Source organism: Aphelocoma coerulescens, chromosome 7 (genome assembly GCF_041296385.1).
Source record: "Aphelocoma coerulescens isolate FSJ_1873_10779 chromosome 7, UR_Acoe_1.0, whole genome shotgun sequence".
Taxonomy (NCBI): Eukaryota; Metazoa; Chordata; class Aves; order Passeriformes; family Corvidae; genus Aphelocoma; species Aphelocoma coerulescens.
Window position 1 is genome coordinate 32,606,676 of NC_091021.1, and position 17,683 is coordinate 32,624,358.

The 17,683-nt window shown below is 42.3% G+C and overlaps 1 protein-coding gene across 1 annotated transcript in view; it reads right to left on the bottom strand.

Moving 5' to 3' along the window:
- ACTR3 (actin related protein 3) overlaps window positions 1–15,323 on the bottom strand; it is a 29,092-nt gene extending 13,769 nt beyond the window's left edge. Inside the window, exons 1-2 of the mRNA XM_069021195.1 lie at window positions 15,128–15,323; window positions 29–84 (exon numbers count right to left, since the gene is read on the bottom strand). Of these exons, the coding sequence (XP_068877296.1) occupies window positions 29–84; window positions 15,128–15,171 (100 nt within the window). The 5' untranslated portion in view covers window positions 15,172–15,323. The remainder of the gene's footprint in view (window positions 1–28; window positions 85–15,127) is intronic.
- Window positions 15,324–17,683: the final 2,360 nt, after the last annotated feature.

The following is a 17,683-nucleotide window of genomic DNA, read 5'->3' on the forward strand; positions in this document are numbered from 1 at the left end:
GCATAGATACACACTAACAAATACTTACATGAAGGGATAATGAACTGGGGTTCAGTATTACCCGCATATCCAAGCTTTGTATACCTGTTGAGGCAAAAAAAAAAAAAAAAAAAAAAAAAAAAAAAATCAGTTGTAATATTTAATACCACAAATAACAAAGATATCTCCCTTTTTTAATGAGCAGACCACTCGTCACATATAACAAGGACACCACACTGACTTTTCTTTAAAGATGAACAAACTAAAAAGGACTAAGGCAAACTAAGAATTTCTCTCTTTTAAAGTATAAGACAATGCTTCCTGCCACAGATCAAGAATCACTGCTAACTTCTATTCTAATAGCATTTTACTACGGAACACAAAGTATGTCATTCAATCTATCAATATTCAGGAGTATAACTTTGTCAGAGCAGTTCTTCCCTGCTCAGCAGATAGCATTTCTATAGAAATATTTTCATGCAATTAATGTTAGTGGTAGAAGTGTTTTTGCAATTCCTAACTGTAGGGGGGAAAAGCTGCCCTGCCCATGGACTGCCAGCTGGGCTGGCCATCCTCATGTCACAAGCAGCTGATAATGACAAGCTGTAGCAAAAGACATCTCATTTCACAAATGGAAAACAGTGTCAAAATGTGTCTAATAAGAGTAAAGAAAACAAGAGGAAATTAACTATGTGCCTCCACTCAGACTCCAGACTGTGCTGTGGATATATACATTATCTTCATTATCAATATGTATGAAAACAGAAGAAATTAACAAAGCATTCATGAAAAGTACCTACAAAACTCAAGGTACCAAAACCAGCTGCTAGAAATGTTGTCACCAAAGCAGCACAGGAAAATTCTAAACCATGCAGACCAAAAAGCTCTGCTCTAACTCAAGAGTTAGAGCCTACCCACATGTTTTTAACAAACACAGACGTGACAAAGTTCTCATTTTCTTTGTACAGTCAGGCAGCTGCACTAAATTATCATCAGCAAAAGCATGAATGCTGTAGTAGCACCTCTACAGCTTTCAGCACTCCTGATGTAAACCTGGAACATCTTAGGAGGTGTAAGGCAGCAGTAACTTTACCAAACCATAAATTCACAGCAGTAACTCAGCAAGAGGCTGGGCTGCCCAGGCTGGGAGAGGAGAGCTGCTGCAGTAGGTCTGGCTGCGATGCCTCTCACGCTGCAGGGAGCAGCTCGTGCACGTGCCCAGAAACACCTACACAGCTCCTATCACCCATCAGCACTGGGCCAAGACACAGACCCTCGGAGGGAAGGTGGGTTTCTCTCTCAATAACCAAGTGGTTGGCACAGGACCTCTCCTAGCACCAAAAATACTTTGCAAGAAATGTGTTTTCAAAGCTGTACACTCGATCTTGTGTGAAACACACTGTAACAGTTGTGAGTAACCACACACAGAAACTTGACTTTGCACCGATCAACAGGAATGTTTACTGGAAAAGAAAACTTCACAGCCAAAAGATGATAAATAATGAAAAAATGAAGCTAAATATCAGAAAGAATTTCACACTTCATGAAGACATCTGCATTAGGCACTGTACATGCCTCAACTAGGGACATACAACCTGGATTTTGTTCATTCAAGTTTGTTTTTACCTTTCTTCTTAAAGATCTACTTCCCAAAAGAAATAGCAAGAATTCCACAAACTGGTGCTTCGGTAATCTATCACGCAGAGCAAAACTATTCACTGTATTTATAGTGTTTTAAGAGGCTTTTAGTGCCACAATTACTAAGTAAACCAGCAAATACTGACTCACTCCCTCTACCTTCCCCTGCAAACCACAACTGTGGCATGTAGATTTTAAAGCTAAAGCTACACAAGAACTTTGGAGTCTGAATGCTACATAAACCTACAACTAGATTAGAAGTGTTTTCTAACAGTTAAAACTGTTTGATTATTAAACTCAGTATTTCAAAGAAAGCAAAAGCTGAACTGTTGCAGGTAACTGGCAGCTTAGTTGCTTGTGGGTGGGAGTTTGCCCAGCACACACACAGCCAGCAGACTGAAAGAAAAACAGTCTCATGAAAAATGCATTTTACATAAAAGGAGTGTATTCAGACATAAAATCAGCATATATAAAAATACTATGGCCTACTCAGCAAGAAGTGTACTGACTCAGGGAAAAAAAAAGTAATGCATTTTTAGGCTTCCAAGAAAAGAAACAGGAAAAAAAAACCTGCATGACTTTTGGTCTCTGAATATTAGAGCATTATATCAGCAAGTCTCCAGTGCAGTGTCCTACACAACACTTCACATCTCTCATGTACAGGACTTCATTGCATACCTGGAACTCCAGCATGGCTGGCACATGGGTCAGGGATGGACCCTCTGCTCCCCTGGGAGCCTCAGGCCCACAGCACAGCCAGGGACCATGGTACAACACATTATAAACACTAAACCTGATTTTGATAACTAAATGCATATAGAGATACTCTTGAGTTAAAATGAAGTCTAAAAATGTGATAGGTGAGACAAAAAGCTATGGTAAAACTGAATGAAAGTTGATAAAAATCTTTAATTCTCCAAATGCACAATCTAGTAACAGTGAGATTCTTTACAAATTAACTTTTGCAGATAAGAGGCTTTATTCTGACTGATCAGATCTATTCTATCACTCACTTGAAGTAAACACTTAAATTGCATGAAAAGAAGGATACTATAGGCAATCCAGATTCCACAAGGAGTTCATACACGGCAACGTGTGTCTGACTAATGAATGATTCACAGGGGAACAAGGCACACCCCATCTTCTTCAGGGCAGGAGTTACTGCTGCTACAGGAAAAGAATCCTGATAGTAGAGCTAGCATAAGGCAGTACCAATACTGGATCACAGTTTTCCATGGAACACCCTTTGTCTTGCTGCACAGCACTGAAGAGTGGCAGGAGGGACTTGCATGGAGACAGGCAGGCACATGCCGTTAATGAGACACGGACTCAGCTTCCCCATATGGAATTTGGGGCATTCAGCAGTAAGAGCACAAGGCCCTGCACACAGGAGTGTAATGGTATAAGCTGATTTCTATTAATATCTAACACAAAACTGATTTACAAAATCCCAAAGGTGAAGGCCTTGATTGTTCAAGTGTTGTTTTCTTTTATTTCTCCATGTTCAGCTCCCTGAAATGTTCCTGTAGACCTAAAAGCTCATTTAAAAGAAAAAAAAAAAAAAAAAAAAAAAAAAGGAGAAAACCCCTAAGAAACAGTCGGGCAAAAAATTTGTTGGGTAATCATGACCTTCAGCTTTAGTTCAGAAAATCAGCTACAGAGTATCCAAGAGCAGCACACAAAGTCTCTACACATATGTGCATGTCTGTACATGGAGAACCACACACATACACACCCCCTCCCACACTATCTCTCAGTATATACATATAGGTGTGTACATGCATCTATCTGATATTCCCCAGTGACTTCCTTGTAACACCTTCTCCAAAAGGCAACACCACTCTCTAGTCCACACAGATATGTGACAAACAAATCATGATATTTTTGTAATGGACATTCATAGCACCAACAGGTTTGGGAGAGCAACTAATGAAGGCTCTGTCTGAGTTAACTCTACTAACCCACATCTCACCTACCAGTGGAGAAATATCTCCAGCATGTGATCATCACCCTCAAAAACTCACATCCTGAAGCTGCACAGCAGCTCTGCACTCTCTGCCCGAGAGCTCTCTGGAAGGACAGCCCTTCCCACAATGTTCTCAATGGCACTAATGGGATTTCTTACATGTGCTCTCTCACCTAGAATAGATGTTTCCGAGGCTGTGACACGAAAGCAATGTCACTGGAAGGTTACTTATGCATTAGTCACACAGACAATTTTAAAGCCAAAAGGAAACAGTGCTGAGGGTAAGAACTTGTAACGAGGATGTCATTACCAAAACCTCCATCTGCAAACCACAAACTCTGACCACGTGCCTTTGCTCCACTGCTTCCCTGCCCAGAACAAATGCCATTCTCCCAAGTTATACACCCTAATTCAACCACAACTGTAATTTTAACAAAAGTGAGGAACAGAGGGACAACTGCTTTGTGAGCAATGAGTTGTCCAGATGCTTCTGGAAGTAACACAGCGCTGGGGCAGGGTCCAACATGAGCTGTGTCATTTCTCTGACAGGTCCACACAAAGACAGGAGTTAACCAAGCACAAGCAGAAAAGAGCACTCGAGGACAAGCATCACCTGATCTCCAACTCCTAGAGCAGATCTGGGTTGCAGCCTACTCCTCAGCTACTCCTAATGACCTGGGCTAACAGAAATGTCACACATTTAAAATGAACACACAAACAGAAGTAAGATGTACCTGCAATGCTGGTCCCACTGGAAAGATGCAAAGTAACTTGGAAAACAAACAAAAGAAGAAAGAAACACCTTTCTGTGGGAAGAGTAAAGCAAGGGGGAGTAAAAAACCCACAACAGAATGCAATCAAAATGGTTTCTTTCTGGTTTACCTTCAAGGTAGATCATTAGAAAAACTAGGGCATTTTGTTCAGAGGGCTATTTTCTCTTGTTCATGAAATTGCTCTCTTCATGATGGCTCTGAATTACTGTTCACCATCTGAGCTTGCAAATGCAATGGGCTTCCAAGGCACCACAGGCTGTACAGCATACATGTGTAAATTCTAAAGTTCTGCTTTGGTGTGCTCCACAGCCTGTACATCAAGCCCAGCAAGGTTTCTCTAACTAAACACACCTCAAATCCTATGCAAAACCTGTCCAAGAGGCCATGCTGCAAACAAGTCTAGCATCCAGTGATAAGATTAGGCTTTACACAGAATTAAATGCATTTACTCTTAAATGTAAGCTGATACTGGCTTTTTGCAAGGTGTCACGCTTGCTCAGGCAGCAGGAGATCCCTGCTCCATATCCTCTTCCATGCAAATGGGTCCAGAGCCAATCTCCCATTTCCCTTGAGAGCCTCTTCCAATGTTTTTATGAACTCTCCTGAGGCAGAAGTGCTTTGCATTTCTTTACTAAAACCATGTGGAAAAAAGGATCCAGGAAACAAGGGTCAAAGACAGAAAGCAAGATGATTGCAACACACATCATTCAACACAAATTCATTGCTGGCTAAATTACCTTAACCCAAAAAATTGTAATTAAGCAGGGTATAGAAGGCACTACAGAAAAGCTCAGAGTGTGGAGATTCTAAGGAGAACATGCATATGGTAATATATTCAAAAGAGCATGAAATAAATCACATGGCAAAAACTCCAAGTCTTTAAACAGAATGGGAAGCAATTCTGCTCTTCAATACCAGCTCCTGACATATGGTCTGTCCATCAAAGATTTTATCAAAAAGGGCTTAATAGCCTTTCCCATTTGAACTGGATAAATTCTATATAGACAGAAATTATAAGATAGATACCATGTTTTTACTGTCTGATGTCTTCTGATAACAGCTGCTTTAAAAAGAAGTGGAACATTTCTCAAACATGGATGAATTCCTAGTCTTCATACACAGAGCCTCATGTGACTGAAAAGCCTGAACAAGCCCTTATGTTTTTATTCGTTGCTTTTCTTCTATCATCCTTCTTGTACACCAGATGGGACTGAAAAGCCTAGGAAGTATTTACTTTTCAAATCCCTGTAAAGAGAAATGATCAGAAAATTACAGTGAAAGAAGAAAGCCAACTTACTCCTTTAAAAATGTCCCAGCTCTAGCATCAGGTGCAAATTGTTTAAGCAGCAGCAGAAGTCCCTGAAGAACTGATTATATTAGGAAAATGGGACTTGTATTAATAAATTAGTTTACTGTCTCTTTTCAAATGTCCTTGATAAAACATAAGACAGCAAGATTTTGAAATTACTCATGCTTTTCATATTTAGATCTTTAGCTAATATATTTTACCTTTTACACATTACTAGTTTGCATTTTTAAATAGCAGCTGCTTCTGTCAAAATTTAAAACATTTTTGATCAACAAGTGTTTTAAGTAATCAATAATGGTAGCCAAAGAATTAGCTCTATAAATGGAAAAAACCCACAAGATTAGAAGCACTCAGATAAAGAACCTTCTTAAACCATAGATAAGACACATGAAGGGATAGTAAAAAGGAGTATAGTATTTCAATGACAATGACTACCTCTAGGCAGCAGAGGTGTTAAAAATCTCAGTCTACAAGCTTGACCTTGGAATTAACTGTATTACTGTGTATTTGAAACTATTATTTTAGAGTACTTCCACCCAAAAATATCAGCCCAGTCAAGCAAGAACCTTCACCTTGACAACAAATACTTCTGTGCCACACACTGAAACTGTCACAGTAAAACAAACCATAAGCAGATTGGTGTGCAATTTAACAAATGAGCTCAAAAGCAGCCTGAAATAGAAGTGCTTCTAGCAATCATTTATTTCCTAAATAGATAAAAACCACCTTTAAAAAAAGCTGATTTATCTTTAAAGGCATCTATATTTTTGTGTAGAAATTTATCCAGTGCTGCTTTTTATCAGCAGCTACCTCTACAACTCAGAGCACAGACACAACTGTCATGCTTGCTAGTAAAATCCAGCTAAAATGGGTAGTGAAAACCACAAACACATGGCTGCACAGAGCCAGACCAGAAAGACCAAGAGGAACATAGGGACAAAAACAGCCTGTGCTACACAGCACTCAGAATAAATTCACATGTACTGCAATAAGATTCTCCAGGTGACATTTTTAACACTAGTCTGGAGAACAGAGGAAGCTACTGCATTGTGCTGCTTCTAACTTTACTAACATTTGGATGGAGTGGAAGGGCAACAACTTTCAATTTTGCTCTATGTTTACTACCACCAAATCTTTAAAAACCAATCAACCAAACAAAAAACAACAACTTTGATAACCTGACTCTAGAAAAGTTCTCTTCTCCTAAAAATAAAGAGGAAGATAAGATGCATTTATGTCCAAAAGACTGGCTTATGATTGAGCCACAAAAAGTGGACTTGAAACCAGATCATTCTTAAGTGCTTTCAACTAAAAAAATCCAAATTCTGGCACCCTGATGATACCATCATCTAAATTTGTGTCTTTGGCCATTTTATTTGTATTTTTAAACCCATTTCTACTACCTAATGCTGGCACATATTTTAATAAAAGTTAATACAAAGCTTTCCTTTGACTGCATTTTCCTCAAAGTAAGAAGAGCAAATGGCTTTGGATATTATCTTTGTATAATGAGAGTAGAGTAGTTTGTGTTGGCAAAGGCAAAACGCTCCCCTTCTACTTACTGCTCCCTTTGAGACTTCTACACACTAATTCATTTTAACAAGTGTCTTAACAGTGCCTCTGTGTTACACCACACCCACATAGCACTCACCTATACTGATAGGCTTTCTAATAATTTTTTTTCCAGGTTTTCTGAGCATTTTTCCCAGCCTGCCTACTCCCCGCAGTATTTCCAAATAACGAGGGAAGAATGCCCAAAAGTTTGGCAGTCTTACATGAATAATTACTTAATAGTATAAGCTATTTAATATGAGGGGGAGATTTATTTGGCAACTTTCTACATCATTTAACCAAAATAAGCTGAACATCAGGAGTTGGATTCAATTATCCTTGTGAGTCCCTTCCAACTAAGGATATTCAATGACTGCACAGACATTTCTCAGAAGCAAAAAACCCAAGAGAATAAATTAATTACACATATTTTTAACAGATAAAGCAAGCAAGGATCAATTGAATGAACAAATACTTAAGCTGCAAGCAAACAAAATCCCACACTTGAAGAAATTAAGCAGGTAAAAACCTTAGTCTTATGATGCAGAAAAAGCCTGACTTGACTTGGAAGTTTTTTCAAGCAGATGCAATACAGGGGCTAAAACTGTAAACTTATTCCACATTAAAAAATTGGTCTTTTGTGCTTGCTATTTGCACAGTTTCAGCACTTGAGAGTTCCAGCTTTGACCCAAGAGCTGCTATGCCATGGCCCCAGTCACATCAACCTGAGCAGAGGGCAGGATGAAACCGAATGGACTTGGGAGAGCAGGGATGGAGAGCAGGAGCACCCAGCAAGCACCATGGGATTGGCCCAGCACTTCCAATCTGCCCTGCACACCCATTACCACTTCAGCCTTTCAGTAGGTAGCCAAATGTTTTCCATCAAGAGCAGGCTTGCACTAGAACAGCAGATTACATATTTATCATGTTACACTGCACTTCTAATAAAAGACAAGTCCGATTAGAAACAGTTGGCTCGTGGAAAAAAATGCCCCTCTCAGCTGTGGACAAAAACGTACCAGTAAATCTTGTTTAATATAAAAAGCAGGTCTCATTTAACAGGATCACAGAGATTCTGGAGTCTGACTGCAAATATGCAAGGAGTCATATTGTGAAAGCTCATGAAGACAATAAACAGTGTTCTGTATGTAAGGCAAATTATCACAAAAAAATACTAATACTGAAAAGCTAGATAAGAGGTATGGTGTTAAGTAAAGTATTACAATTTGGATTCATCCACTGAGAGCATTTATTTATCAAAATAAAGTAACAACAGATAACCTCCTGTCTGCATCTTGCTCTCTACAGCCTGAGCATGCCAAAACATCCTGTACACAGCTGCAAGCATTTGCACTGACCACAAGAGAATAATAAAGAGAGAAAGGAAAACCCAGAAAAAATTAAAACCGTACATTTATCTAGAGTTTTTCCATCTAGTCTTAAAAATGCAAACCCCATGACCAGAACAAAAAGAAAAAAAAATTCAATCATATTATACCCTACATTAAGTCAGTGGATAAAATGATTACTTTTTCAATTTTGGATATAACTGAATAAACAAAGCCCCAGCAATACATCACTACTAGCACTTGGAAAGGACTGATGCTTCATTTTGATGGTTAAAGTAATCCTGCTGTGGGCACTAACAAGCTTGCAATCCAACTGGTATTTTTAAGCATCTACCCAAGGATGATTTCTGTTAGATTGGTACACCTAAATATATTTTAGTTCAGTGACCAAGACCAAAAATTAAAGATTAAAGCACCAGATTCCTTTTCTCACATAGAGCAGAATAGAACTTTGAATTTCCTTTGAGACAAACCAAAGTATGTTTTTAGTCATTTTACCTTTGAAATTAACCTTGTCTCCCTAAAGTCTTCTAATTTTGGACAAACATTCATTTAAGTTTTTTTTTTTAAAAAAGTTTGTTTGAAATTGTCAAAACCTTTCAGCATGTCCCAAAGAAAGCCTGCAATGATGAAACTAAATGTTGAAACATTATGTTGAAACTTTTCAACTGCATGAACTAACAGACCAACTGCAACATTTCTTATACGTGCCTATAAAACAACACAGAGGATGGATCACTACTCAGAACTGGTACAGTATTTCTGTAATCCTAAAAACTATTTTCAACTAATTTAGACAAGTAAATGTCCATAGGAGTCATGCAATTAACACACTTGCTGAGCAGAAAGTCCAAGCCAGGTACTAAAAACACCAAGGAACAAGAATGGAACCTGCCCCAACCCAGGCACACCTCAAACCCTGCCCTCTTTCAAACCTTGCCCCATGCAGGAGCTCTGCAGTTCACAGAAGGAGGTTCATTTATCATTAACTTTACAGATCCCACCCAGGGATGCACGTGGGTTTGTGCTCTACTCTGAAATGCCACTGCCCCTTTCCTCTGTATCAAGTATAAGTGAGACCTGGGAAAAGAGGAGCAGGAACAGAAGGACTGGAGGGTGCCATGCATCTTGAATGGCTTCTGAAATGCACTCAAATAAGATACAAACTGATTCCTGTGATGAAATTACAAAAAACCAAAAGTGTGCGTATATAGAAATGTATGTTCTCCTAACTGAACTCCTATTATTCCCAATTATATTGCACACTCTGAGCATTTAGTGTTGCAACATGGACTGTGATGTATTAAGAATCATTTAAGAGATACCACAGGTCATCATCAGCCTTCAAAGTCTCCTTGCAAATGTTCTTTAAATGTATTAAATAAATTCTTAATCTAGTACAATTCCTTTTTCTACGTTAAGGATGACACATTTTCCCCTCCCTAACCACACTTCAGCCGCTGGCAAGCAAAAGATGCTCCTGGAAGAGTATTTTTTCCATATGCCATTAAGGAAATATGTTGTCCATGCTTTCCATATTGAAAACTTACTTCTGGGATGACACAACACAGAGAAAACTTTCATGAAGACTGGAGCCCACAGAAGGTTAAGACAAGATATCCAGTTGAAGTATAAACTACAAAAATATCATGGGGCTGAAATCTTTATACTAAACATAAGTTATGCTTTGAAAAACCTGCAGAAATAACCCATGTCTGGAAAATTAGGAAAGAAAAATAATTTCAAGGTGCAGTATAAGATACTAAAATGTCACAGAGCTCACAAAACAGACTGCTACTTCCCCCTACCTTGCTTTTATAGTACTGGATTTCTCACCTCACAGATTTTGCTGTTTATTGAAGATTACTGCTTTTTATGGATTTACACTCATTTGGATTTACACTCATTTACACCCTCAGGTCAAAACCCAGAGGAGAAAGAGAACAACATAATCCTTTCATAACTTATCACATAGAAGACACTCAACCCATAAATACTTTGTTCTCCTTAAGATCATCAATTTATAGAGGTGTTGCATGAAGATTAACTAGAGCAGTAGGGTTTGTAGAGAAGTCCCCAAAGCAAACTCACTCCGGCCAGCTTCTGCTCCTCTGAGGTTCTGTGTGCCCAGATTTACTCTTCCTTCATTCACAGCACTGGTTATAGAGACCGAACAGCCAAGAAACTCTCAGATGTATGTGACTCATTCCAAAGAACAGCTTGCAACTCCACATCAAGAAACCCTGGAAATCCTGAGCAGTCTCAATTCTCCTGGCTCTCAGCTCAGCAGGAACCCGGACTGCCAGGAGGTGTCAAAGAAATCCTGAGTTCCCATCAAGACGAGGAAATCTTTCTCCAGTCAACCCCAAAACCCTTAGTTCACCCCTAGTATTCAAGAAAGAAGTTAAAAAAACACATCAATTTTTGCAACCTGTGTATGGGAAATGAAAAAGAGGCCTAGATTGGCATAGGAGAGGAGGCAGAAGAAACAAGATCCATGACAACAGGTTGGGCTTTTTTCCACACAATCACATAACCAATTTACCCAAGAAAGGGTTACAAACACACATGACCCTCCCAACAAGACTCTAGGGTACATTACAGAAGCTGGCCACCAGTGACACTCAAATATCAAATGGATCCACCCGGCAGCCACTGAAAAATGGCACACAAACCTACCAAAAACAAAGTTCAGGTATAGAAAACACAAATAATATTCTTTAAATCCCTTTCATTGCTATAATTAGGTTCTCATTTTGGAAGTACAGTAGTTACGTAGCCACTTACTTCAGCTCAGCTGAAGAGCCATTAATTTGAACACTTGCAATTATCTGCCATCCCGAATGAGCTATTCCAGTGTTATACAAGTTATCCTGAAGGAAAGAAGTGCATTCACACAGAAAGACACAGTTAAAAATCTACTTGTCAACCTAATCAAGCTAAATTCTAAAGTGGCGTAGGAAGAGCTTTTAATCATGACTTGCAGGCAGTGCTGTGCTCGCCTGTAGAAGAGGCGGCAAGAACAATTCAAATACCCAAAAGGCACAAAGCAAAAGACTGCAGCCTACTGCGATGAAAAAATGACTAAGAGCCCTTTCCTTTCTTTGGTATATTGCTCATATACTTTATGGGAAGAACTCCATCTTGTATTTCTATTCTGAACTTTTGTTTTAAAATGCATGTAATCCTTAGATACACCAAAGCATGAAGTAAGTCTCATTCACAACATACCTACTGACTTTGGGAAAATCAAAAATCTGCCAGTGTTTGAAGGATATAAACAGAACAGCACATAGGTGCTACTTTATAGCTCATTGCTCATGGACCCTTTTTTTGTGAAAAGAAGGGAAAGAGAGGGGCTCTCAGCAGCCAAGTGAAGTCAAATTCACTACTAACATGGACAAAGACTTCCTGACAATAAGGTCCACAGTGTTGTTCTACAGACTACCCAACAAAACTGCAATATACTTAAAACTTAAATAGACAAGGCTAGCAGTTATAGAAATACATAATACTGGGTTTAACAGTTATGTTAAGCTAACTGGGCTCTTCCAATTTTTCATATCATGCCCGTAACTCAACTGAACAATTAAAAAGACAGTACTTCAGACAAGTAGCTTTTTTAAACCACAATTAAGTATTTACCTGCTCTTATGCAGGTATCAATTACCTTATTTTCTAGGTATCAAGTTTGCTTAAGCAAATAATGCAAATTTCAAGGTAACAAATGTAACACTGGAAGCATTTCAGCTGCATCCATAATCTGACTGTCATGTCAATGATTAAAACCATTTCCCAGCTCCAGTTGTATGGCATGTACTTAGATGACCCCTAAAAAGTTTGACTGAGCTGTTAAAACCTCAAATGGCAGTAATTACATGATCTCCCCAACCTCTTCTGGGTTTTGGTCTCTTTACGCTTTGAAAGAAGTTCTTATCATTTGTATAATCTGTGCAGGCTGATGCTGAAAAGCACAACTGCTGCCTTTCTCATCCCCGTTTTAGCTGGCAAAAATGCGCACACACACACAAAAAACCTCAAAATTTAACACTCAGATAAACAAACTGACCTGTGGCTACAAGCACGAGACACATAGGAAGACACTCTAATACCTCTTCTACACCTGCCCTTTTGCTGATTGAGGCAAATTCTCCTGAGATTGCAAAGTAACAACTGCGATCAACCGTTCCCTCTAAAAAAAGCCTACCTATTGGAAAAGCAGTGCACATTTAAAGCCCATTCTAAACAACGCAGTTCCTTTCACCCTTTCTGCTTTGGTTGTATTTTTCAAAACCTCTTTTCCTCTTTTTGGGGGCTATACTTAATTTGTCTGCTTTCTGTCATTTTGGCAGACAGGACAGAACACTGAGACCTTGGGTGATCTGCACTGAGCACAGGGCTGACATAATTTGTGTTCTCACACACAAAGTGATGGGCTGGGAGGGTTGTACCAATTAAAAAATAAAAGCTAAAACCATGATTATGCTATCATAACCCACTGCACTATTACCCACATGTTTCTTATTCATCTCAACTACGGTATTGTTCCTTTGTAAATTCACCACTTTATATTTTTGTCGACTGAAAATATTGAATTCAAACCACCCCAACACTCTGTAATCTTTACAGTGCTGCAAATCTTTTCCCCCGCTTTCTTGAAGCAGAATTTTACAGAAGAACAACCTTGGACTAGGAAACGCACCTGAAATGAAAAGCCTGGAGAGCAAAATAGGCTGGGCTGCATGAAAAAAAAAAAATACTGGTGCACAAGAAAACAGCATCTTAGAGCTGTAAGGAAATAAATAAATGAAACAGGAGCAACATTTGGCTAACATCATATTCAAAAACATTACAGAGTATACCCTCTGAAGTTGATTAATGGTGTACTTGCACACACATCTTCCCCAGGAACATTTGTTTTGACACTCATGTCCCTTGGTACACCTGTCACATCAACAAGACAAAGTTGTTTCTTACACAGCTCTGTGCTTGCATTCTGCTCCTGCGGGGCATCGTCGAAAGCTTTAAGTGAATTTCTAATCCAGTGGTCACAACCTGTACTTTGCAAACCTATAAAGACATAATTATTGCCTTTAATGGGACTACCTGTGATACACAAACGTGGGATAGGAAAAAGCCTCCAGTGGCATGTGGCAGAGTAGTTACAGATCTTTTGCCTTGAAAGATAAACAGCACATACACACGTTAAACTCACAAATACTTCTATACACTCAGCTACACACCCTCAATGCCACTGTGCTAATTTTCTTCCATCCCACAGAATTCAAGGTTTTAGTTCTGCTTTCACTACAGGAATGACTTCTTCATACAACTGTTAGACATTAGACACACATACATATACCTGCTCTTCCTAAAGACCAATTTATTACTGTCCTACACCAAATTCTCTTGAGGGGATGATGAGCATGTGCTTTCAGAAACAAGTGCCTGGATTGCAGAACACACCCTTTCAAAAAAAGCATGATAAACATCTGCATCTACAGAGCATTCACTGAAAATTTTCTTTATTTTTAGCAAGAGGGATGAAAGGTGAAACAAAAGTAAAAAAATAGTTAAAGAAGCAGCATGCCACCGGTGGTAGCTAAAGAGCTTTGAAAACACACCCGTGCTTTCCCTTCCAATGAAAAACTGATGCTTGATGGAGACATTTCCTCTTTCCCATCGCCCTGCAGCCGGCGGGTCACAGCGCGGTTTGCACTTCCCGAGCGCATTCCTGCGAGCGGCACCGCGCAGCCCGCCCGGCTCGGCTTCCCACAGACACCTCGGGGCTGCTGCCCTGCCCCATCCTCGGGAGCCCCGCAAAAGGGAGCCCGGATGCCCAGGGCCTCCTCCCGCATCGCTGCTTGTGCTACAGATCACTGGCACCGCATTCTCTCCACCGCCCGGCAGCTGCCGAACGAAAAGAAGCGTTTCCAAAGCGGATTTGGTTCAGGTTTGACACTGAAAACTGCCTTATAAGGTATAAAAGCCCGAAAGCAGGAAGAGGCTTTGACAAAACTAAGGAAGTTCCTCTGCGCCTGCTCACTGGAGGGGGAGGGGTTTTTTCTTCCACAGACAGAAGTAACATAGAATAAATGACATTATCCGCACATTAAAAAAAAAAATAAATACCCGCCATCCCCCCGGACGGCGCCGGGCAGAGCGGCGACTCCCCCGAGCCAGGGCATCCCGGGGGCTCCGGGCACCGGCGGGAGCCGTGTCCCCGCTCGCCTCCCCTGGCCCCGGCAGCCGCACAAGGTCCCGCACCCCCGCCCGGGAGCGACGGGGGCGGCCCCGACCGGCCAGAAAGCAACGAGCTGGGCCACACCAGGACACCTCTCCCGCCGGGCGGAGAGCGGAGGGCGGGGAAGGGAAGGCGGCTGGATGCAGCCCCGGCCCGGCCCAGCCCATCCCATCCCTCCCGGCACCGGCCCCGCGGCAGCTCGGGCGCGGCTCCCCGGCCCGGCGGCGCGACCCCCGCCGCCATCTGCAGCAGCATCGGCGGCGGAACCCGCCCGGCCCCGCCCCGGGCGGCCCCAAGCTGTCAGCGGCCGTGTCTCACCCCGTGCCGCAGTCCACCACGCAGGCCGGGAGCCGCCCTGCCATGCTGGTCGGTAGCGGCGGTGCTGGGGACGGCGGGCAGCCCTAGGCTCCGGCGGGGCTCGGCGGGCTGCGCTCGGCGGCACCGAAGGACTTCCGCAGGGCGGGCGCTGCCTCCGCCCCCGCCCGCTCGCTCGCTGCCCGGCGAGCCCAAGATGGCTGACCCGCCCCGCCCCGTGACGTGCGGTGGCGCGGCCTCGCCCCGCCGGGCGGAGCGGCGGCAGCGCCCTCAGGGCGGCGGGAGCGGCTGGATCGCAGAATAGCACGGGCTGTCACAGGCTAGCACAGGGTCAGGCGGGCTGGAAAAGACCCCCGAGATCACCGAGTCCGACCGGTGACCGAACAGCGCCATGTCAAACAGACCATGGCACTGCGTGCCAAGTCCAGGCTTTCCTCAAACACCTCCAGGGACCGTGACTCCACCACCTCCACGGACGGTCCGTTCCAATCTCAGAATTGTTAGAGTTGGAAGGGGCCTGTGGAGATCACCCGGTCCATCCCCCTTGCCCAGGCAGGGTCACCTGGAGCAGTGACACACGAACGCATCCAGGTGGGTTCGGAATGTCTCCAGTGTGGGAGACTCCACACCCTCCCCGGGCAGCTGTTCAGTGCGCTGCCGCCCTCGATGGAAAGAGGTTCTTCCTCATGTTGAGGTGAGACTTCTTGTTCTTTAGTCTATGGCCAGTGATCCTCGTCCTGTTGCTGGGCACCACTGAAAACAGTCTGGCACCATCCTCTTGGAACCTGTCTTTGAGATATTTATATGAATTCATGAGATCCCCTCTCAATCTTCTCCAGACTAAATAGGCCCAGCTCCCACAGGCCCTCCTTATAACAGAGATGCTCCAGACCCCTCATCATCTTTGTCCCAAAGAGGGCAAGGGACAATGTACTATTGAGGTCTGGTTTTCAGTTGAACAAAATACAGTCTGTACTCTTCTCCTTCTCTTTCCACCTTCCAAAACTCCTCAGGCTCTGAAGGACAGAGTGCTGTGCACACCAGGTCTGGCCCAGTCCTTCCCTGTGGTGTACTGCAGCCACACACTACTTTTTGTTTGTTTTCAAAGTATCTTAGTGTTTTAACACTTCTCATATTGGGGCTTTTAGGTATTTTCAATCCTTTGCCTGCTGCTCCTGCCTTGGCAATGGGAATGTGTGAGCTTCATGGCATAATCGGATGTCAAACTGTGAACAAATTTGGTAGTCCATCGAAAGGAGTAATTGTCATTGTCAGAACTCAGCAGGCACTAATGGATCTTAATGGCTCTAATAAGCATCACCAGGGGCCTCCACCTCACCGTCCCTGTCCCAGAGAACTGGAGACCCAGTTAATCTCAGCTCTGGCCCCTCACTCAGTTCTTGTCTGAGCCATGCTGTTGGTCTGTGCTGTCCTCGCTTCGCTTGCTGGCTTGATATTAGACTTGCCTTGCCCCTTCAGTAGCCTCCAGCACTGGTCCTAGTCCTGGTCTGACATCCTGACTTCACCTTGGAGCCATGAAGCTGCAGGTGGCCCCGTGTCCCTTAGGGAACCCTCCAAGTATTCTCACAGTGCTCTTGCTTCCTTCTTCAAGCATGTTCTCTTCACCTGGTTTAACCTATCTCTAATTAATAGACTCTTTGCCTTTCTTACTGGAGGGATAGGCTAGAGTCAGCGCCAATGCAAAGGAAGGACTAGGTACATGCCCTTCAGGATGAGATAGGAGGGAGCAAAACCATCCCCTTTTGTAGCAGCAGCCAGGCAGTTCATTTGGGAAGTTCAAGTCACCATCTGGCTTTCGTGGGCTGCCAGATCTTCCTGAGGAACATAAGCAAGGAAAGGAGATACTGAGAATATTAACATTTTTATTTTAATGTCAAAGCAAATTACGAATAGAACATTATGAGACATTTTAGAGATAATGAAAGGGATTTCTGCAGGATATTGTGTAGCTTGTGAGCTGTGCTGGGCTAGAATATTAAAGATGGATATCTCTGAAAGCTTTTAAGAGAAAGTGCAAATAGCCCTTTCTTATGTATGTGCTGCTGTGTGTGTATAGGTAAATATTTATCTAAACCAAATACAGTTAGGATGTAAACTACCATGTGGACTTTTCACTCTCCTCTCAGTTTTATTACCTGGTAGTCAGGGTTATACATGCAGCAGGTTCAACTGCTGCATCTGGCAGATGGAATCATGGAATGACAGAGCAGCTTTGGGCTCCAGCTGCTAGAGTTCAAGTATCCTCCCAGAGGAGCACAACACAAGGTCCAAAAACCTGAGGCATGTGGAAAGGATGGAGCTGGCAGGTCCTGTCCTGGCCATACAGCTCACAGAGCCAGCACAGAAGGGATCAGCACCACTAATTTGCCCAGCTGCAGTCAGATTTAAACAGAGCAAGTCTTTATTAAACAGACCAGTCTTTATTACCTAATATTTCCAAATAATGCTCCTGATTAGTCTTGCTAAACCTTAATAGCAAAGCCAAAGGACAGAGAGTAGAATGGCTATAAAAGTATGCTGCAGACTTTCTGCTAGCAG